The 24309-nt window shown below is 41.3% G+C and overlaps 1 protein-coding gene across 10 annotated transcripts in view; it reads left to right on the top strand.

The window, feature by feature from the left end:
* The window catches only part of LOC121628724 (NACHT, LRR and PYD domains-containing protein 12-like), a 2607341-nt gene that overhangs the window by 2410 nt on the left and 2580622 nt on the right, over positions 1–24309 (top strand). For 7 of the 10 annotated variants that reach the window (XR_006008220.1, XR_006008219.1, XM_041967971.1 and 4 more), the window contains exons 2-7: positions 755–872; positions 1527–1646; positions 2593–2712; positions 9584–9816; positions 13305–15144; positions 16548–16721. Coding sequence is in view for 7 of the 10 variants with exons in the window: in XM_041967971.1 (XP_041823905.1) it covers positions 814–872; positions 1527–1646; positions 2593–2712; positions 9584–9816; positions 13305–15144; positions 16548–16721 (2546 nt within the window). In the remaining 3 variants the exon portion in view is untranslated. The remainder of the gene's footprint in view (positions 1–754; positions 873–1526; positions 1647–2592; positions 2713–9583; positions 9817–13304; positions 15145–16547; positions 16722–24309) is intronic. The other 3 variants (XM_041967975.1, XM_041967973.1, XR_006008221.1) reach the window with 2 other exon arrangements.

The raw sequence follows: 24309 nt of genomic DNA, 5'->3' as shown, positions 1-24309 counted from the left end.
AATATTTCATCACGCTGGTATCAAACAATACCGATACTAGCCTCAGTACTGATACTATAGATATTTGGACCAATCTGCCCAAGCCTAATTATAAGGTCGTCTGGTTTTTAGAGAAATGGATAGATTCAACATAATATTTGATCTCTGACAAAAAAGTTTGATAAATTGGGTTTATTATTAGGAATTTACATTTATGAGTGTGAAATTTAGCCAGAAAGAACAGGTTAACTAATAATCCCAATGAACTTTTATTGTTCATTGTTTGTATTGTTTTCAATATTAAGTGATTTTCTTTTTATGACAAGCTGAAATGAAATAGGAGTAATGAGGCTAGTTTTAAACTGTACGGAGTAGAAAGAACAGATAATTGCATGAAAATGTAAGGAGTAGAAGTAATTACTCCTGTAAAGTAGATATCCAAAATTTCTACTTAAGTAAGGTAACAAAGTATTTGTATTTTGTTACTTGACACTTCTGCTCATTTCTGACAGGAAGCCAGAAGAAACAGAAAGAAAAGCAGGAGGTCAGGAACTAGTTTTTGTTTGGATGTTAAACCTGAACAGACATGTTTGTCTTTAGTTCTTAATGTCTGCGATGGACTGGTGACCTTTCCAGGGTGTACCCTGCGTCTCACCTGCTAAAATGCTGGGTTAGACTCCAGCTTACCCACGACCCATAATAGACAAAGCTGTACAGAAAATAAATGAATAAATGAATGAACGAGTACTTAATGTATTTCTGCTTTACCTCTCAGGAAGCGAGGAAGACGAGGACAGAACAGAGTCTGCAGGATCCTGCAGGACTGTGTCTGTAATGGCGGACCCATCCAGACTTCCAGACTTCAGGACTGGACCAAAACCACCAGATACTAAGTAAGCAAACCACTCATGATGGCGGTCAGATTCTTACCTGGGTCTGTTGCCATAGCAACCAAACACTGTAAACACCACGCAGTGACCTGTTGGTGGAGTTGAGCTGTCAGCTCTGCCTCTTTTTAAATCAACCTGCACATATCCAGAGTCAGAACACCTGGTTGCTGACTGAGTCGCAGTGAGCTCTTAGTTAAAGCAGATTACCAGCAGATAACCTGGAGAGGTTGAAGCTACATAGTTCAGCTCCTCGTGACATCATTAATGAAAACACTCAGATAGTTGGAGGTGGAGGCTGGATTACTGTTGTTTGTCCATCTGGTATCATTTTGATGTGAACTAGCTCTGCTAAGCAGTATTCAGATCAACAATCTGCTGTCAGTCTCACATCAGACCTGATAACACATGTTAACAGCTGGATGTCCAACCATGGGATATTTGCAGCTGCTTCAATCAACATGTTTAACACACCAACATTAGTGTTTGGCTGATAATGGTTGCTATGACAACATGACATGTGGACAAACGCCTGAGTCTAGTCTTTGATGAAGTGTCTGAACAATTAGACCTGAGATCAATCAGCTTGGAATGAATCCATCAGGAACATTCGTGGATTCAGAACCGAGAATGTTACTGTCAACATGTTTGTGTTTGCAGACGTCAGAACCACAGATGTAGAGCAATGGCTCCAGAATCCGACTGTCTGTCTATGAAGAGTGACTGGTCCAAAGACTCTCCTCCAGACTTCAGTGATGGACCTGGACCTTCAGACTCACAGTAAGAGAACTGAACCAGAAAGTTCAGGATGTTTGGTGAGCTACCAGTGTTTGAAAAGCATCCTGGTTTAAGCTAAAATGAATTCTTTGTACACCATCACCACCATTTTCACAGACAGTAATTTGCTGGTCGGCATGGATACATATAAAAACAACAGACTATAAGGAAACTGTCACCTTCATCTTATTAACTTCATGCTGTAACATCCATTGGCTCTGGTTAGAAAAGCATCATAGTTAGAGCTGCAGTACCTTGTTTTTACATCACCATGTCACTGTCATGGTGCCATTTTAACACACAAGCATTAGCTGGTGCTGTTCCTTTAAAGGTGATTTCAGCTGCTATCTGCCTGCCAGTCTCTCCAATGTCTTCAGAGTCCAGCAGGGACAATAGATGACCATGAACTGCCCTTGCATTACTTCTCTGTTTACAAATCCTATTTAATTCAGTTCATGTCACATATTGGAACATAAAACAACATAAACTTAGTAATAAATATAAACATGAACAGTAGCTGTAATAGTGTGTTACAAAATTTTTCTTTGAAATAACACAATGCTTGATAGTAATGACCAAACAAAGCTTCCAGAAGCAGAGAAGTTTTCAGGGCTATTGATTCACTAAGAGGTTCATTACCTGAAACATCATTCGACACTACTCAGTACTGACATCTGTTGGCCACGATTATATGAATCAGCTAAATTCCTTCATGGACCATTTAATATCAAGAACAGTTCAGTGATGTTATCCAGTCATTACCATTGCTTAAACAATGAAGAAAATCTAGAAGCATCTAAGATGCTCCAGTACATCTCTCTTTGGACCAGTTTCTTCAAATGATATCCTCCTCTGTTTAATGTTTTCATTTCTCAGTTCCATAAAACCTCTTTGAGGAGGATGAGCTGTGGTTTACTTTACATGAATGTCAACATGTTTGTGTTTGCAGACGTCAAAACCACAGATGGAGAGCAGAGGCTCCAGAATCCGACTGTCTGTCTATGAAGAGTGACTTGTCCAAAGACACTCCTCCAGACTTCAGTGATGGACCTGGACCTTCAGACTCACAGTAAGAGAACTGAGCCAGAAAGTTCAGGATGTTTGGTTTCCTTAAATTAGTTGATTTTCTTTTTCTTTCTTTCTTTTTTTTTTGAAAGACACATTTTCTTCATCACGTAAATATCTTCTTTTTTCTGAACCAAAGCTGTCAGTGATTGGTTGGTTCAGATTATGTGAGCGCTTTGCTTTGTAATATAAACTCTGTTAAATTCATCTTAATATTTCAATTATTGGAGCTTCTCTTGGATAATTCTGTCTGTGGTATAATTTTCGATCAAAACATGCATTTTAACAAAATATTTGAATTTGTTAATAGATTTTTCTTTTATTTATTTATTTTTTATTGCAAGACAAAAAATTCAGACCAAGACCAGACAGCAACATGATACAGATAAACAAAACAGAATAAAACAAAACAAAACAGAAAAAAAGAGAAGAAATAATAATTAAATAGATATAATTTTTGTGTGTGTGTACCTATATGTGTATATATGTGTGTGCAATTTGTCTTTGTAAGAAGGGCATCAATTTTGTCAGGTTGGTTATGGGGGGAGGGCAAAGGAGCAGAGAAGGTCAAAAAAATGGAGGAGTTGATACTATGAGGTGAGGCAGATGTTTGGTTGAAATGGTTAGTAAGAATGAGCTGGATTCAGGGTTCCTTTCTTCCAATTTTCTTATTTCTTCTTGACATTATTATTATCATCACTATCACTGTTTTTCTTTTCTATTCCTTAAAAAAAAATTGAATAAAGTAAAATAATAGAAGTAAAATAATAATAAACAACAGACAGAAGATAATACAGTAATAAAAAAAAAAATAATAATGTAACAAATTATGATTATATTAATAATAGTAGTGAATTAGTAGTAAATAGCGTGTCTTTAGAGCAGTAAATAAGTAGATAAATAATTAAATAAACAAATACACGTTAAATGACAGCCATAATAGGGTTGGGTTAAATTATTGGACTAAATATTATGGGAAGGGAATAATAATAATAAGAAGAAGAATAATAAATGAAAAATGACTAAACAAACAGAAAATAGTAAAGTAAAAATAAATGAATAAATAAATACATAAAAAAATAAAGAAATAAAAGGGTAACAAATTATGATGTAGCAGTAACGATAAAAGTAGCGACAACAAAACTAAACAACAAGTAGAGTAACAAGAGAACAAAGAAAGTTACAATTGTAATGAATTAGTAAATAAAAGAAATTGATGGTATGAGTGAAGCTGATAATTCCCTGAAGTGATTGGTTATGATGGTAGTTTGTTATAGGTGGTTATTATTTAATATAAGAAATTATTATTATTTATATAAAAAAATTAAGGAATGATTGCCAGTTAGGGTTGAGATTTTTCACAGAGGAGTTTGCATTTTCCATTGAGATGTAATCAATGATAAGGTTTTTCCAATGTGCAATATTTATGGAGTTCCATGATTTCCAGTTTATGAGGATAGACTTTTTGGCGATGGTTAGCGCCACCAGGAGTGAAGGGTTTTGTGTGGTGTCTAAATTCATTGTGGATAAGTCTCCTAGCAGACAGAGGGAGGGGGAGAGCGGGATGTGGCAGCCCATGATTTGAGTTAAGATGTCTGTAATGTTTTTCCAGAAATGTTGGATGGGTGTGCAGTGCCAGGTTGCGTGGATGTAGCTATCTGTGCAATTTTGTGAACAGTGTGAACAATTTCCAGATGAGAATCCCATTTTTTGCATTTTTGTCCTGTTAGATGGATTCTATGAATGATTTTGTGTTGTATAAGTTGTAAGTTGGCATTTTTTGTCATGGAATAAATATTTTGGCAGATTTGGGGCCAGAAGTTGGCATTGGGAGCAATGGAAAGGTCTTTTTCCCATTTTATGGAGGGTAGTGAAACTGTTTCATCAGTCTGCAACATTAATTTGTAAATTTTTGAAAGAAGTTTTTTTTAGGAGGAGCAGTTGATAAGTGTGGAGGCTGGGAGGGGGAGGTCAAGGTTTATATTGTTTTTCCCTAATTTAGAATGAATAGATGATGACACTTGTAAATACTGAAGAAATTGATGGCTCCCAATGCCAAACTCCTGGACCAGAACAGACAATGGAACCAGAGAGTTATTGTGAATGATATGTTTGAGGTGAGTGATTCCTTTCTCTGTCCAAGTTCTTAGGTTTAATGGTTGTTTATTGCATTGGAAGTCTGGGTTGTGCCATATCGGGGTGAATAGTGAAGGTGCCAGAGTGGAGTTAGTAATGTTGTGGAATTTCCACCAGGCTGTCAGAGTTGATGATATCGTGGGGCTTTGAAAGCAGGAGTGTTTTTTAACAGTCTGGCTGAGAAATGGTAAGTCTGAGATATGAATTTCTTTGCTGATTGCTTGTTCTATGTCTAACCATGTGATATCTGACTGAGAGGGATGAGTCCATCTATAGATATATTGAAGTTGATTTGCCAGTGAATAATAGTGAAAGTCTGGTGCATTGAGTCCACCTAGTTTTTTGAGTTTCTGAAGTGTGGCCAGTTTGATCCTCGGGGGTTTATTTTTCCAGTAGTATTTGTTGATGGATAAATCAAGTGCAATAAACCAGGAGAGAGGTGGGTGAATCGGAATCATTGAGAAGAGATAGTTGATTTTGGGGAGGATTGTCATTTTGACTGTTGCTATTCTACCTAAAATGGATAGTGGGAGGGTCATCCATCGTTGTAGGTCATTGTTTATGGTTTTGAGGAGTGGGGTGAAATTAAGATGAATGAACTCTGACAGCCTGGAGGAGATGTGGATACCTAGGTAAGTAATATGACTTGTGCTAAAAGGAATGGGTGATGTAAGGGCTGCCACATCCAGGCGATTCATGTTTAACGGTAGTATGGCCGATTTGTTCCAGTTTATTAAGTAGTCTGAGATATGGGAAAATGAGTTGATGACTTTGATAACCTCTTGTAGTGACAGTTGTGGATTCTGAATAAAAAGTAATATATCATCTGCATAGAGACTGATTTTGTGGTGCATGTTTGGTGTCTGGATTCCAGTTATGAGGGGGTTCTGACGAATAGCTGCTGCTAAAGGTTCAATGAAAATGGTGAATAGAGTGGGGGAGAGTGGGCATCCTTGCCTGGTGCCCCTGTGCAGAGAGAAACTTTGTGAAGTTTGACCATTAGTAATGACTGTTGCTGTAGGTGAGGTATATAATGCTTTAATCCAGTTAATAAATGATTCCCCAAATCCAAGTCTATGGAGGGTGTTGATGAGGAATTGCCAGTTTACTCTGTCAAAAGCTTTTTCTGCATCTAAGGTGACTATGATGGATTTATGGTGATGTGTGGCTGAATAGTGCATTAGATTGAAGAGTCTGCGTGTGTTATTTGATGAGTTTCTTCCTTTAATGAAACCTGTTTGCTCTGGGTGAATTATGGATGGAATGATCTTTTCTAACCTGTGGGAGAGTGCTTTGGTAATGATTTTAATGTCAACATTGAGGAGTGAAATTGGACGGTAGCTTGATGGCAGAGTAGGGTCTTTATTGGGCTTGAGGAGAAGAGATATGGATGCTGCATTCATGTTGGTTGGGAATCTGGGGTTCTGTTGTATCTCAGTTATCATTCTATTAAAGAGTGTAGATAAGATGGATCAGAAGTGTTTATAGAATTCAGCAGGGAAGCCATCAGGTCCAGGTGCCTTATTATTGGGCATTTTATTGAGAGCAGAGTGTATTTCTTCATTTGTTAAAGGGGTGTCTAATTTATTTTTTTGTTCTGTGGAAAGTTGGGGTAGATCTAGGCTGGCGAGAAATGATGTAATATGTTCTTCCTGTGGGTTGTTATCTGAGGAGTATAGGTTGGTGTAAAATTCCTTAAATATTAGATTTATTTCATCAGGTGAGTTTGTTGGCTTCCCCGCTGAGTTCTTAATGGAAGAGATGGTTGATTTTTCCTTTTGTATTTTGATTTGACTTGCAAGGTATTTACTAGATTTGTTGTTGTGGTTGAAATTTTCTTGACGGAGTCTGCTGATTAAAAAGTTTGTTTTCTTATTCATAATTTCATTTAAGTCTAGTTTAAGTTGTCTAAGCTTCTTTTCATTTTCTTCTAATGGATTAGTTGCATTGGTGATTTCGAGCTGTTTGATTTTTTGATGTAATTCAGATTCTTGTTGGTTCTCTTTCTTTTTCTTATAGGCAGAAAATGACATTATTATTCCTCTTAATACAGCTTTCCCTGTTTCTCATAAAATTGTTGGTGATGATGTAGAGGAATCATTTATTTCAAGAAAGGATGCCCACTCTCTTTTGATTAGTGTTTCAACTTCAAAAGAGATGTATTAAAGCGCCATCTGGTGATTGGTTTGTGTGGTCTTGGATGATTCCATGTGAGTGATACTGGGGCATGGTCACTGATGATAATTGGGTGGAGTTGGTGATCAGAAATATCTGAGATGATTGTGTTACTGGTGAGGAAAAAATCAATACGTGAATATGAATGATGGACTGGTGAAAAAAAAGAAAATTCCCTTGCAGCTGGATATCGCAGGCGCCAACCATCGCCAAGCCCAAAATCTGTCATGTATTTAATGATTGTTTCTGTATATTGCCAAGTCTGTCTATTGCCGGGTGTGTTAGATCTGTCTAATGATGAGTCTAATACTGTATTAAAATCACCACCTATTATTATTGGAGAGTTGGAAAAGTTTGATATGGATGAGAAGAAGTTATGGAAGAAAGACGGATCATCTGTGTTTGGGCCATATAAATTACCAATTGTCAGATGGTTATTGTTGATTGTTATGTTAATGATAACGAAGCGTCCTTCTGGATCTGTGATTGTGGCGTTATGGATTAATGATATTGACTTACTAATTAAAATGCAAACTCCTCTTTGTTTCTTATTGTAATGAGCTGAAAACGAGTGGGTAAACTGGGAAGATTTTAACTTAATATTGTCTGATTCTGAAAGGTGTGTTTCTTGGAGTAAACAAATATCTGCCTGAAGTGATGTCAGGTGGTTGAATAGTTTATTTTTCTTTGCCTGCGTGCCCATACCACGCACATTCCATGTGACAAATTTTATACCGGACATGGAGGAGGAGAGAGTAATAAGTGAATGTGTGTGGGTGTGGGTGTGCTCAGATGCTGTTGAGTGTGTGTGTGTGTGTGCGAACAAGTATGAGTAAAAGTGACTTGCTTGGCTAAATCTGTATAAACACAACAAAATCAAAACAAAAGCCGTACAATTTACATACATAAAAACAGAAGAAAACAACAAAACATTAAACAATACAGAAATGCACTTGGGGTGCCACATAGTGTGTTATGCAAAGCGAATCATAGGTGCGTCAATGTTTAAGTAATTGTCCTTGTGGATTATGATAATATGGATTTTAGCTGTGTGTGTGTGTGTGGGGCGGGGGGGTTACGAGAGGGAAAGAGGAGGGGGCTCATATAACCAAGGAGTGATGTCCTTGCTACGAAATAACTGTCCATTGATATAAAGTTTGTCCACTGCCATGACTTCCTTCTTTCCTTCTGAGATCATTTGTTTACGGATTTGGAAGAGTTGATTTCGTCTGACCATGATTTCCTTTGAGTATTGATCGTTTAGTCCGTAGTCCGTTCCTTTTAGCTGTTTTCCTTGACGTTTGACAAGTTCTTTCTGTTTATAGTGTTCGAATTTAGCGACAATCGGACGGGGTCGGTTGTTATTGCCATTTTTCTGTCCTAATTAATGAACGCGATGAAATATGATGTTGTTTACGGTGTCTGTGGATAGTTTGAGTTGGTGTTTAATGAAGTCCTTTACCGTTTTCTCTGGGTCCTCTGAGTTGTGTTCAGGGATACCAGAAAAGACGAGATTGTCTCTCCTACTGCGTGATTGTAAATCCAGGATGGTTTCTTTCGTGATTTTATTATCAGCGTTGACGGAGGTGAGCTGGGTTGTAACAGAGGTAAGTTGGTTAGTGATAGTTTTGACGTTGTTATGCAAAGTTTTGTTTTCTTTGGTGAGAAATTCAATCTGTTCGTGGCTGAACTCCAGGCTTTGGCGTAGCGATTGAAATTCCTTATGTAAGATTTCCACAAGTGCGATTCTGGCATCAAGTCCGGTGAGTTTTTGATTAATGGAGATCAGGATATCGCTTACCTGTGAATGGCAGAGTAAGTTCGGAGATGAGGGTGAAAATGTACTTGTGCTTGAGAGCCTGAACGGGGTCTTTTGTTGTCTGGAGATCTGGATTTGCCGGGTTTTGGGGTGCTCGTTGTGCAGTATCTGGTGAAGAATTGATCAATATAGTCCTCTAAGTGGTCCAGGTCGGAAAAATCGATGAGTTGTCACACACGGAGAAAAAATTGAGGTTTGTAGGGGAAAGTATTAAATCCACAGGAAAAAAAAAATTTATTTTAGCTCCTTTCTCATCATCTCAAACTCAAAGTATCAGTAGAGTTTATTAATCTATTTTATTAATGCACTTTTCAGGTAATTTCCTTAGTAAACATCTTTTATTTAATTCTTTATTCTTAAAAGACTGGGTGTGGATCAGGATAAAAATATAAAATATTCTGAGATCTTGCAGCAGTGATGTCTCCCTTTAAAATTAACATAATCGGAGGAAACGTCAGATTTTTCTGCAGGAAATGTTGAGTTTGTTTTAGCATCAACCTGCAGGCAGATGAACTGGTCTTTAATCAGTCAGAGTTTAAAAAAAAAAGATGTTTGTGTTTCTGAAGCAACTGAAACCAAGGAAACCATCATTTTCATCACAGACTGAGTGTTGGATCCAAACAGAAACCTAGAAACTCTTTTTCTGTCCTCTGACACGTCACAGCTTCTAGACAGGGTCAATGCTTTCTGATATTTTCAGCAACAGTCAGAAAAACATTTTAATGATGAAGAAATGTTTTCACAGGAGGAAGAGGAGCGTTGTCTGTAAAGAGGAGCAGCCGTCCTGCTGTCTTTTGTGTCAGGACGTCCTGAAAGACCCGGTCTCTACCAGTTGTGGACACTGGTTCTGCAGACGCTGCATCAGCTCATACTGGGACCAGTCTGCTTCATCAGGAGGCTCCTCCTGTCCCCAGTGTGGAAAAAGACCCAGAATCAGAACTGGACTGCAGACCGCTGGTCAGAGCAGAACTGTAGCAGGTCAGATATTTCTGTTCAGATCTTGTTTTAACTCAGATGTGCTGTTAAATATTTCAGATCTTTATAAAGATCATCTCAGTGAAATCTGGTAGACTTTTTCTGGAAAGACGTGTCCTGTGTTCTTTCTTTAAAAATAATCCAAATTCATATGTTTTTATCATATTGCTGTTTCTGTGCTCATAAACCAATCAGCTTTTAGGGTCAATCAAAGCAGCTAGAATCAGCCTTCATCTTCCAAAGACTCCCTGAACCAACCCCTGTCCTATAAGTCTAACACAGTGAGAAGACCACCTTTGTTACTGAGGTTTATTAAACCCTAAACTCCTGATCAAACACATGGGATTAAGAAACAGGATGGGATGATCAATTAGAGCAAAACTTTTTCCAAACATTCAGGTTTCTACTAGATAGCTGGTGGTAAGGGTCCTTATATTAACCTGTTGTTGAGTTTGTCAATGATATAAAAATGATGTAAAAGACCCCCAGTAATTGTGTCCTGGGAGGTAACTCATTTCCCGTTCTACATACATAACATATAAAATATAATATGTAATATAGTATATAATATAGCTATTGCAATGCCCCCTTATTTTAATTAAGGCACAGGGGTCTCATTTATAAAACTGTGCGTAGGATTCTTACTAAAAGTGTACTTACGCCCAAAACCGGAAGTTGGCGTACGCCATAAAATATTCTGATTTATAAAACCGTGCGTACGCACAGGTGCAAGCAATTTCCCCTTTATAAATCACACTCGTCCTTGAAGTTTGCGCAGGTGAATTTGGCTCATGTTCCGCCCACTACACACCCACTTTCCACCATAAATGGTCAATGCAAAGTACCTCAGCGTGTATTAAAATGAGCCAGCTGATCCATGTTGTGATCCATGAACAACGGCAACCGCAGGGAAGCGAACCAAAAAACGCAACTTCACAGAGGCAGAAATCGATGCATTAGTGAGTGAGGTGGAGAGTCGAAAAATTATTTTGTTTGGTAGCCACAGTAGTGGCGTGACAAATAAGAGTAAGTGTCGTGAGTGGCAACACATAGTTACCTCAGTTAACTCTGTGAGCGGGACAGAGCGGACCATGGCGAGATCAAAAAGAAACCATCAATGAACTGAAGGAAATCAGAACAACACTGCATAATTTGTGTGACATTATGTTCGACATTTCAAACACATTAAAAGAGCTTGTGAAAAAGTGAACCTTATTGTCTGCTTAATCGCTGCATGACCTCCTCACGGAGCCGTGCCCCGTGTTGGAACTCCCTGTGTCTGGGAGGGGGCTGTGGGTGAGGGTCGGCATTCCGAGGAGGGGGGAGGCCAGGAGGTAGTTGGATGCCGTGCCTCAGTGCCAGGTTGTGCAGCACGCCACACGCCCTCACGATCCTGCGCACCTTTTGGGGATGGTACAATAATCTACCCCCTGACGCATCCAGACACCGCCACCGGCATTTTAAAAGGCCGATGGCGCGCTCTACAGTTGAGCGCGCACGGGAGTGAGCGGTATTGAACAGGGTCTCCTCTGCGCTCTGGGGGTTTGGGAAGGGGGTCAGGAGCCAGCGCCGGAGGGGGTAGCCACTGTCCCCTGCATTTCAATGAAACAGTGCATCAGTGGTCTGCATCTGGCTAAGCTGGTTGTCAATATAAAGTTATTGTCTTACCAAGAAGCCAGCCATCACGTACAGCGCCTGCCTGCAGTCTCTTCTCTACACTGCTTTGCGCTAGGATGTAAGAGTCATGTGTAGAGCCAGGCCATCGTGCAACTACATTTGTCAACATCATGTTGGATTGACATATGACTTGAACATTGATAGTATGCACATGCTTCCTATTGACATACATGAATTCATCGACATATGGGGCCCTTATAGCAATATGAGTGCAGTCAATTGCGCCGATTACATTAGGAAAACCGGACATTGCTGCAAATTGCCTTTTAATGTCGGCCTGTTCTCCTGCAATATAGAGAAATTGGATGTGGAAGAGTGTAGCAGGACGCATAGACAGCGGAGACGGGTTATGAACTCTTGCCGGGTTGAAGTCATGCACGCTGACCAGTGAGCCGAAATCACATCTGCGGTCATACAGCCAGAGCGCAAAATTAATTGGAGACATGGTGACAGGACCCCACGCTGCCACAAGAGGACTCTGGATGCAGTGTGTTGTTAATTCCCCACCTCTCCATCTGTGTCGCCAATTCCCCCAGCCTCCAAAACCAGCGTACGCATGGGTCAGAGCTGCCGTGAAAGACCGCACATTTTCACGTCAAGTTTGTTTTTTATAAATCACAACCTTTGCGTGAAAAGAGGCGTACGCCAGTTTCAGGCCCCATTTTGTGCGTACGCAACGGTTATAAATGAGACCCCAGGTCTTTAGTGCAATATAAAGGACAAAAAACAAAGCAGTTTACTAAGGCACATGAGCTGGAATTAACAATTACTCAACCATTTGTTCAGAGCGCTTACTGCTGTCAGGTAAAAACTCTACCTGAACCGGTTTGTCCTTGGAGTGATTTGTGTCTTTCAGTGTGTTACTTTTCACAATGTGATGAGAAAAAGTTGCAGTTCCCACATGGATGGTTGCCTGTGGGTCTTGGGAACCAGCAAGGCTTGATAATGGGAGCCATGTCACTGCACCATTTTATCCTTGAGGGTAGGTTCTCATCTGCAGGAGAAGGCTGGATGCTCTATAAACAATTCAGAGAGAGCAGGGTCACTTCCAATAAGGCTCCAGTTGCATTCTATGATTTCCTTGACCCAAGGCACCTCTCGACTCTACTGAGTGACAAAGTATATTTAGTGTTTTGAGGCCTGTGAGACTGTTTGAGGAGCCTTTTTCTCTCCAAAGATGACATGGCAAGCCCAAAACACTTAAGGTCATGGGCATTGGTCTCTACTTCTCGTTGGGATGATGACCATCTCAAGCACAGGAAACATTATGAAACATTTTGGATTTTCCAACTGAAGGCCATGACACATTCTGGCCTGAATGACAAAATTGATTATTCTCCTTTCTTATGAGTAGCTTATGTTTGTTTGGAAGAGATCTATACGGTGTACACACACCTTAGATTTACCTTAGATCACAAGAATTTTTGTTGTTGTGGTATAATGCTATACTGTCTACTTTGATGTTAGGGATTTAGGTCACCTAATTGTTCATGTGTTAATGTCACTTCCTGGTATTACTACCTAGGCTTCACTTGTGTCCTCATGACTAATTTGTCACTCTGATGAAGGCAGTGTGCTGCAACGTCTAGGTGTATTTTAACTTCTTCTATGCATTAGCCACTTTTAATAAAAGTTTTTTAAATTTTGGACCTCAAGAATGTCTTGGTCACCTTTTTCTTATTTTGCCACGATTTTAAATTAATCTTTTATTCAGTAGTCATTTGCTGATTCACCCACTCCATAGCTCATTCATCCACATTCACCCTCACTCCCTTCATCACTCACTTGTTTTATCAGACTGTTCTTATTTCCAGCAGATGGTCTGCAGGAGGTTTTATATGAACATAAAATCAGTCTGAGGAGGAGATGTGAACATGTGACTGAAGGAACTGATGGAACAGGAAGTAGAACCCCCCTCAACAGGATCTACACTGAGCTCTTCATCACAGAGGGACAGAGTGAAGAGGTTAATACCCAACATGAGGTGAGGCAGCTGGAGACCACTTCCAAGATCAACACCCTCCATGACACTCCAATCAGGTGCCACGACATCTTTAAAGCCTTACCTGACCAACATGGACCAATCAGAGTGGTTCTGACCAACGGCGTCGCTGGTGTTGGAAAAACCTTCTCAGTGCAGAAGTTCACTCTGGACTGGGCAGAGGGCTTGGAGAACCAAGATGTCAGTGTGGTGGCTCTGCTTTCATTCAGGGAGCTGAACTTGATCAGAGATGATCAGTACAGTCTTCTTCAGCTGCTCCATGTTTTCCATCCAACATTACAGAAGATCCCAGCAGAGCAGCTGGCTGTCTGGAAACTTCTCTTCATCTTTGATGGTCTGGATGAAAGCAGACTTTCTCTGGACTTCAACAACACTGAGGTTGTTTCTGATGTCACACAGAAGTCTTCAGTCAACGTGCTGCTGACAAACCTCATCAAGGGGAATCTGCTGCCCTCGGCTCTCATCTGGATCACTTCCAGACCTGCAGCAGCCAATCAGATCCCTCCTACATGTGTTGACAGGGTAACAGAAATACGAGGCTTCACTGATGTCCAGAAGGACGAGTACTTCAGGAGGAGATTCAGTGATGAAGAGATGTCCAGCAGAATCATCTCCCACATGAAGACATCCAGGAGCCTCCACATCATGTGTGGAATCCCAGTCTTCTGCTGGATCACTGCTACAGTTCTGGAGCACATGTTGACCACAGAGCAGAGAGGAGAGCTGCCCAAGACCATGACGGACTTATACTCACACTTCCTGATCATCCTGACAAAGAGGAAGAAGAACAAGTACCATGAGGGAGATGAGATGAGTCCACAGGAGCTGATGGAGGCTGACAGGGAAGTTCTTCTGAAGCTGGGGAGGCTGGCGTTTGAACATCTGGAGAAAGGAAACATCATGTTCTACCAAGAAGACCTGGAGCAGTGTGGTCTGGATGTCACAGAGGCCTCGGTGTTCTCAGGAGTTTGTACTGAGATCTTCAGAAGAGAGTGTGTTATCTTCCAGAAACCAGTTTACTGCTTCGTTCATCTGAGTGTTCAGGAGTTTCTGGCTGCAGTCTACATGTTCCACTGTTACACCAGCTGGGAGAAAGACGTGTTGGTAAACTTCCTTGGAGAAAACTACAGTGACTCATCCCGACACCCAGACCCAAAATGTTTGGATGATAATTATATGAACCGTTCATCTCTGGAATTCTTCCTGAACAGAGTGGTGATTAAAGCATGTGAAAGTAAGAACGGCCACCTGGACCTGTTTGCTCGTTTTCTTCATGGCCTCTCTCTGCAGTCCAACTACAGACTCTTAGTAGGCCTGCTGGGTTGTGCAAAGAACAGCCCAGATGTTATTGAAAAAGTAATCAAAAACCTGAAGAAGATGAACACTGATAAAATCTCTCCTGACAGAAGCATCAACATCTTCCACTGTATGATGGAGATGAGCAACCTCTCAGTTTATCATGAGATCCAAAAGTTCCTGAAATCAGAGAACAGATCAAAGGAGAAAATCTCAGAGGTCCAATGTTCAGCTCTGGTCTACATGCTGCAGATGTCAGAAGAGATTCTGGATGAGTTGGACTTGAAGCAGTACAACACTACAGATGAAGGACGACGGAGACTGATCCCAGCTGTGAGGAACTGCAGGAAGTTTCGGTGAGTTGACGTGTTCATGAACTTTGTCAGTTAGTGTAGATCAGGAGTTTTTCTCCCTTCACCAGTCTTGTCAGGTATTCTGAACACAACAAAAAGAATAAATATGAAGAAGAAAACTAATGAGGAAAATGGAAATATAAACAGAACTAAATTTAATTTATATTTCTTAAGCTTTCTCACTTCTTTCTACAAGGCTGTAGTTTTCCTCCTGTTTAACACTTCTCTGAACAATGAAGTGAAATGAAAAATACTTTGCAATTTCCCTTTGGAATAAATAATAAAGCCTTGTTCTGCATGATGTTGACTGCTGGCAGGAATGATCTCTGGTACCTTTTTTGCTGAACGTTGTTCTCTTGAACACGTTCATCTCATTAGCTCTGTCCAGACCTCCATAATCAGCGTGCCTACAGGCACAGTAACGATCCACAGCTGATGACATATGTGCTGTGGCCTACTGTTACTGCCCCTTTCAGAACCAGGGGTGATAGAGTCGTCAACAAAACAAATAGGACAAAATATAAAAGATATTTACAAGTATTTATTTACAAAACAAAAACGGGTTCAACATAAATCAGGGCATCTAAGGCCATCAATTACAACAAAAGAAACTTAATTAACTCAGGTTGTCCTCAATCAAGGTAAACAATAAGCCAAACACTAAACACTAACTCAAGAAGGTCCCTATAAACCAAAATATCGCTCTTACAACTATTCAAAATGGAGCTATGTACTTAAACCAAATCTAACATACAGTTAACTCAACAAAAGATGTCTGCTAAACACTAAATGAAGAGAGAACAAGCGCAGAATCACAATTAAACCAACCACTCAGGTGTCTTAACTAAAGGGAAGAATAATGCTCTTACAAACCGCTATGGGTAAATCAACCAGCCACTACGAATGCAAGTCCCAAACTGGCGAGCTGTGGGCCTGAGGAACACAGCTGCCCTGATCACCGTCGCCGCCTCCCTTTTAAGGACCGGTACTCCCGTTGGTTGGTCGCCGAGGAGGAAGCAGTGTGGTGAAGTTGTCCTGTAAGGTGGATGTGGTGGGTCTCCCCTGAGCAGGTGGAACCGAAGGCAGCCAATTACCGTACAGGAGGGAAAGAAGGAGGTCTCGCAGGCCGGGAGCAGGGTTGCAGGATATGCAGCAGTCATTCTCATACACGTCCAGGCCAGAGGCCAGGGGACGTGACACCTACCAGGCCGTCTCTCACCCGGGGAAGAGGGACTCCTATGTGAGGCTGTTGTTTTTGCATTTAATTCCGTCATCCTGCAGAAACTGATGTCCAGGCTGGCAACACTGGGAACTTCCTCTTCCCTGTGCAATTGGGTCCTAGATTTTTCTGACCTGCAAATAGATGTTTACAACATAATGTTTTTTACTTTATATTCTAATTACAGACTTGCTGATTGTCAACTCTCAGAGGCACACTGTGAAGTTATTGCCTCAGTTCTGAAGTCCAGCCCCTCCCATCTGACAGAGTTGGACCTGAGTCACAGCCAATTGGAAGATTCAGGAGTTAAGAAGCTGTGTGATGGACTGGAGAGTCCAAACTGCCAACTGGAGACTCTGAGGTCAGTTCACTGGAGTTATTCTAGCTTTTCTATATCTACAATATCTTTTTTTTAATCCTTCACTTATGTGACAGTAATTTTTAATCATTAATTTTTATGAATAAAAAAAAATTACCTAACCTCTGAATAAAATTCCATCCTGACCCTTTTTTTAATTGATTTTTCCCACAAAAAGTATACAAACACTAAACATAACAGCCACACAAGAACACAATGACATAAGATTCAAGACAGCACCTAATAAAATAAACTAACACTCAGCCATTTAATAACATTACAAAAAGTGCAGAAAAAAAATCGATTATATTCCAGCATAATAATAATAATAATAATAATAACTTTATTTGTATAGCACTTTTCGAAACAAAGTTACAAAGTGCTTCACAGCATTTAAGAACACATACACAAAGGTAAAACAATAAAACATGAATTCAAAAGAGACAATAAAATTAATAAAAACAAATTCACAATAAGAAAGCCATTCTATAAAAGTAAGTTTTTAATTTAGTTTTAAAAGTGCTTAAAGTGTTGGCTACCCTGAGCTCCTCAGGCAGAGAGTTCCACAATTTAGGAGCTCTGACTGAGAAGGCCCGGTCTCCTCTAGTGAGGAGACGGGAGGGGGGCACAGTCAGGAGGCTCTGACCTGAGGAGCGCAGGCACCGACCCGGGACATAGGGGGAGAGCATGTCACAAATATAGGTGGGGGCTACACCATGGAGGGCTTTAAAAGTAATTAATAAGATTTTAAAATCAATTCTAAAATTGACCGGTAACCAATGTAGGGAAGCTAAGATAGGGGGTCTATGTTTTTTAGTGCCTGTTAAAAGCATAGACCCCCAGTTTTTTCTTAAACATAGAAGAGATGTTGAATTCATCTACAATGGTCAGAAATACAAAAAATAAATTGAAAAATACCTTGGACCACTCTCCCTGGGTTGGTTTGATTCCAAGATCCTTTTTCCATGTACTGGTGACTTTGCCAGTTTTATATGGATCCAAATATGGCAACATCTGATAAAAAAATTGAAATGATTTTAATGTTAATATTCAAGGTAAGACAAAATTTATCAAGAGGGCTCCTAGCGTATTTGTCATCAGGAAATTTGCAAGCAGTAAAAATAAAATGTCTAATCTGCAAACATGTAATAAAATGGTTAGGACATATTCAATATTTAGTCTGGAGCTGTTGAAATGACATAAGTGTCTCTGCTTCAGACAGGTCTCCAATTGTTTTAGCGTCTTTTGCAAACCACATTTCAAATACACCTTTCCCTTGGCCAGGTAGAAAGAAATAGTTAGAAATTATAGGTTGAAGGATAGATGAGAAATGACTGTGACCAGTCAATTTGGATATATCATACCATGTTTTTAAAGTGTTACATACAATTATATTTATTTTTTTTATATCTGCGGGAATTTTGATATTTCCTGACAAATAACTTAGTAAGAAATATGGGTGAAAACACCAGGATTCAATGTGGGGATTTTTTAAATCCATCCATCCATCCATCCATTATCTTAATTGCTTAGTCCATTTTTGGGTCGCGGGTAAGCTGGAGCTTATCCCAGCATTTTAGCAGGTGAGAGGCAGGTACACCCTGGACAGGTCACCAGTCTGTCGCAGGGATTTTTTAAATCTAAAAATATTTAAATCCATTTATAGATTGAGCATGACAAGCCCAGTTATAGTAAAGAAGGCTGGGTAGAGCTATCCCCCCTTTGGCTAAAGGAAGTTGCAGTGTTTTCATTTTGACTCTTGCTTTCTTACCATGCCATAAATATCTTGAAATTGTCTTTTCAATATCATAGACTGTGGCCTTTGTAATGCGAAGAGGGAGCATTTTCATTGGATAAAGAAGCCTTGGTAATATATACATCTTGATTAAACTCACTCTGGAAGGCTGAGGAGTGTGATCCCCCTGTAGTTGGAGCACACCCTCCGGTCCCCCTTTTTGAAGAGGGGGACCACCACCCCAGTCTGCCAGTCCAGGGGGACTGTCCCCGATGTCCACGCGATGCTGCAGAGGCGTGTCAACCAAGACAGCCCTACGGCATCCAGAGCCTTAAGGAACTCTGGGCGGACCTCATCCACCCCCGGGGCCTTGCCACCAAGGAGATTTTTAACCACCTCAGCGACCTCAGCCCCAGAGATAGGCGAGCCAGCACCAGCTACCCCGGACTCTGCTTCGTCATCAGATGACGTGTTGGTGGGATTGAGGAGGTCTTCGAAGTATTCCCTCCACCGCCTCACAACGTCTCGAGTCAAGGTCAGCAGCCCCCCATCCCCACTGTACACAGTGTTGACGGAGCACTGCTTTCCCCTCCTGGGCCGCCGGATCGTGGAGCAGAATCTCCTCGAAGCCATCCGGAAGTCATTCTCCATGGCCTCTCCAAACTCCTCCCACACCCGAGCTTTTGCCTAAGCGACCTCCGAAGCCGCGCTCCGCTTAGCCCGCCGATACCCATCAGCTGCCTCTACAGTCCCACAGGCCAAAAAGGCCCGATAGGACTCCTTCTTCAGCTTGACGGCATCCCTTACTGCCGGTGTCCACCAACAAGTTCAGGGGTTACCGCCACGACAGGCACCGACGACCTTACGGCCACAGCTGCGGCTGGCCGCCTCGACAATAGAGGCACGGAACACAGCCCATTCAGACTCAATGTCCCCCGCCTCACCCGGGACTTGGTTGAAGCTCTGCCGGAGATGGGAGTTGAAACTCTTTCTGACAGGGGACTCTGCCAGACGTTCCCAGCAGACCCTCACAACACGCTTGGGCTTGCCAGGCCTGACCGGCATCCTCCCCCACCATCTGAGCCAACTCACCACCAGGTGGTGATCAGTTGACAGCTCCGCCCCTCTCTTCACCCGAGTGTCCAGGACATGCGGCCGCAAGTCCGACGACACGACTACAAAGTCGATCATCGAACTGCGGCCTAGAGTGTCCTGGTGCCAAGTGCACATGTGGACACTCTTATGTCTGAACAAGGTGTTCGTTATGGACAATCCATGACGAGCACAGAAGTCCAACAACAAAACACCACTCGGATTCAGATCAGGGGGGCCGTTCCTCCCAATCACGCCCCTCCAGGTCTCGCTGTCATTGCCCACGTGAGCATTAAAGTCCCCCAGCAGAACGAGGGAGTCCCCAGAAGGAGTGCTCTCCAACACCCCTCCCAAGGACTCCAAAAAGGGTGGGTACTCTGAACTGCTATTTGGTGCATAGGCACAAACAACAGTCAGGACCCGTCGCCCCACCCGAAGGCGGAGGGAGGCTACCCTTTCATCCACCGGGGTAAACCCCAACGTACAGGCGCCAAGTTGGGGGGCAATGAGCAGGCCTACACCTGCTCTGCGCCTCTCACTGGGAGCAACTCCAGAATGGAAGAGGGTCCAGCCTGGTGGCAGGTAAGTGACGCTAATGCTGTAGGTGACGTAGTTCCGGGGGAGACGGCAGATTCAAACTAGGCGCCCAAACATTTATACTTTCAATCGATTGTATTTTGTGCCAACTTAATCAAAATATTCTTTAAAGTAGGACTATAGTGTCTTTAAAAGGTACACTCTGGAGCACAGCGGGGAGGATTTGGCCAGCCTGACAGATTTTATAGATCGTTGTTACGACAGAATCGTCATGGGGAAACCAAACAACACCTCCACCCCCTCCACCTCATCTAAATCCAAGAGACAGCGAAATGAGGATTCACCTGGAGCTATTTCACCACCGGGGAACGACTCAACAGATGTTCTGATCTCCATAGATAAGAAACTCAGTAGTTTTGATGCGCGTTTGAGTCTGGTAGAAATTCTCCACAAAGAGTTCCAGGCGCTACGTGAATCACTGGAATTCAGCCAGAAGCAGGTGGAAAGTCTGGCTGCAGAAAATGCCGGTCTCAGAGAGACGGTAAAATCCCTCACCGAGGGCTTGACCCGTCTCTCAGATGAAAATAAGAAGATCAAGGAAACGGTGATCGATCTGCAGGCGCGGAGCATGAGAGAGAACCTGGTATTTGCAGGGATTCCAGAGCAGACGGAGGAGGACCCCGAGACCACGGTGAAAAACTTCATCAAAACCCACCTGAAGCTCCCGGAGGAAACGGTGAAAAACATCTCCTTTCACAGAGTCCATCGGCTCGGCGGGAGGAAACCCGGGTCCAGCAGACCAAGACCCATAGTAGCGAAGTTCGTCAGCTTCAAACAGAAGGAGCAGGTGAAGAACCAGGGCCGCGAACTGAAGGGGACCAACTTCGGAGTAAACGACCAATATCCGAGAGAGATTCTGGACCGACGGAGAGTCCTGTTTCCCATCAGACGGAAATCTATGGCTAATGGCGCTCGCGCTGTCATCGCGGTGGATAAACTGTTTATTAATGGACAACTGTACCGCGACCCGGACGTCACTCCGTGGCTCTTCTGATCCCAGGTGCTGTATGTCAATCTCTCCAAATGATCACTCTTAACTCGCCATTATAGATCACTGACAGTAGAACACACTGCTCGTCTCACCACAGCCTCTACACCTAGATCGATGTATTTTTTTCTGTTTTGTTTTTATATTTCACACAAATACTTTTCTCACTTTTCACTATCTTTCACGCTTTCACTGTTAATTGTAATCCAGCTCGTAATATCAGCAGCGCACGCGGCCGGTCAAAAACCGTCAGGACGCACAGCCGCACCATACATGATAAATATAAACACTCGCGTTTTATGTATGAGAGAACACGCATTAAGGTACATATACGGACATTTAACATACGGACAAACGCGCGCAATCAGGCTGCATGCAAACACGCGCGAACACGCAAGAGGGGCGCACAAAGACACACGCGTCAGTAACACGCATGAAGCATTAAACCGTTCACAATAACCATGTTAAAAATCGTCTGTTGGAATGTACATGGAGCCGGTTCCAGGGAGAAGAGGTTGAAGATCTTTAATAAATTACAGGAGCTGCAGGCTGACATTGTCTTACTACAAGAGACTCATCTAACAAACTCAACCATAGATCTTCTTAAAACAGCTCAGTTTCCTCATGTTTATTCAGCTTGTTACAATTCTAGGCAGAGAGGAGTAGCTACTCTTATTAATAAGAGACTAAATTTTGACATAGATAGCACAGTAGTGGATCCGGAAGGCAGATTTCTGATAACTTTATTATCTATTTGTAATATCAAATTATGTATTACCAATGTATATGGCCCCAATGCAGATGATCCCTCCTTTTTCCACTCCCTGTTTGCTACACTCCAGAATTATTCAGATAACAGAATAGTGCTAGCTGGTGATTTTAATGTAGTCTTGACTGAACAAGATCGCTGCAGCACATCAGGTAGTCATCGAGTCTGGCAGTCATCAGAAACTATCAAACAGTACATGAAGGATTTTGGTCTTTGCGATGCTTGGCGCTCTCACCATCCTAAACTAAGAGAATACACCTTCTTCTCTTCAGTTCACCACTCCTTCTCTAGAATAGATTATATATTAAATAGTAACTCACTAATGGGCGACATTTCAGAGACTCAGATACATCCAATCAGCATTAGCGATCACGCACCAGTTTCATTCACTCTGAGAAACAAAAATAATAAACCGATTGGTAAAAGCTGGAGATTTAACACCTCTTTATTGAAAGATCCTGAGTTTATTGATTATTTTAAAAAAGAATGGTCAATTTATATAGAAAAAAATGACATGCCTGAAACTTCAGCGTGTCTCCTTTGGGAAGCAGGAAAAGCAGTAATGCGAGGGAAAATAATTTCCTTCTCCTCACATAAGAAGAAGAAGGAAACAGCAAGAGTTTTAGAATTAGAACTCATGATTAAATCATTGGAGGAGGCTTACCGCATTTCCCCCGAAGAGCACACAATGAATAATATAAGGAAAACTAAATTGCAGCTTAAAGAAATTATAGATAAAAAAACACAGTTTTTAGTGCAAAGACTTCGCTTGGAGAACTTTGAACACAGTAACAAATCTGGAAAGTTTTTAGCAAATCAACTAAAAACAAACAAGGAGAAAACAACAATCTCCTCTGTTAAAGATCAAGACGGAAACATCAGCCATGACTCAGACAAGATAAATGACACGTTTAGAAGCTTCTATAAAACATTATATGAATCACAGATTAATCCAACAGATGAACATATTGAACAATTTTTAAACAACATTAATCTACCAAAACTAAAAAATGAAAATAAAATAAATTTAGATGCACCTATTACTGTAGATGAACTCCACGAAGCTCTCCAACATATGCCCAACAATAAAGCCCCGGGTCCAGATGGTTACTCAGCAGAATTTTACAAGGAATTCTGGACAACGCTAGCTCCTACATTTTATAATATGTTGTTAGAAATACAGGAAAAACAAAAAACACCGCAAAATATGAACTTAGCTAATATAACACTATTGCTAAAACCAGGCAAAGACCCCACACTTCCATCCAGTTACCGTCCCATATCTTTAATAAATGTAGACCTGAAAATAATTAGTAAAGCTCTTGCCAGAAGGATAGAAAAAATAACCCCTCTTATAATACATCCGGACCAGACAGGTTTTATAAAAGGTCGACATTCATCTACTAACACACGTAGACTAATTAACCTCATTGATTACTCTACTTTACATAATCTAGAATCCACAATCATTTCTCTAGATGCAGAAAAAGCCTTCGACAGGGTAAACTGGAAGTTTCTATTTGCAACACTAGACAAATTTGGGTTTGGACCTTCTTTCATAGAGTGGATTAAAATATTATATAATAACCCAAATGCATGTGTGAAAACCAACGATCAAACTTCTCCAAGCTTCCGCTTACAGAGAGGCACCAGACAGGGCTGCCCACTCTCCCCCTCACTTTTTGCCATTTTCATAGAGCCGTTAGCAGCTGCTATTAGACAAAATACAGAAATTAAAGGAATCCAGGGCAAAAATATAGAACATAAAATAAGTCTTTATGCAGATGATGTATTACTCTTCCTTCAGAACTCACAAACATCACTCTCTGAGACAATCACAGTTATTAATAAGTTCTCATCAATATCTGATTATTCTATTAACTGGTCTAAGACTACAGCCATGTCCATCAACTGTGACCTACAAAACATCCCTAATATCAAAATACAGACAGGAAACATTAGATATTTAGGTATAAATATTTCCCCCAGATTATCAGATTTAACTAAATTAAACTATGTTCAGCTACTAAAAACAATAGAAGATGATCTCTTACGGTGGAGGCGCTTACCCATCTCACTAATGGGGAGAGTTGCCACCATTAAGATGATGATCCTACCTAAAGTTAATTATTTATTTTCAATGATACCCACTAAACCCTCCACCAGTTGGTTTAAATCTCTGGACTCTTTCATATCCAAGTTTCTTTGGAAAAACAAGCCGTCACGTATCAGTCTTAAAACCTTACAGCAGACTAAAGATAGAGGAGGACTGGACCTACCAAACTTTAATAACTACTTTATAGCTAACAGGCTGCAGTACATCTCCAAGTGGCTCAAACCCAGTTATCTGGATGAGCCGTGGCTAGATGTGGAGCAGGCTTTGTGTGAGGACTTAGTCATCTCTGACCTG

This window comes from Melanotaenia boesemani, chromosome 18 (assembly GCF_017639745.1).
Source record: "Melanotaenia boesemani isolate fMelBoe1 chromosome 18, fMelBoe1.pri, whole genome shotgun sequence".
In the NCBI taxonomy this organism is placed as follows: domain Eukaryota; kingdom Metazoa; phylum Chordata; class Actinopteri; order Atheriniformes; family Melanotaeniidae; genus Melanotaenia; species Melanotaenia boesemani.
Note: the sequence above shows the minus strand (reverse complement) of the source record. Positions and strands in the feature narration are given on the sequence as shown.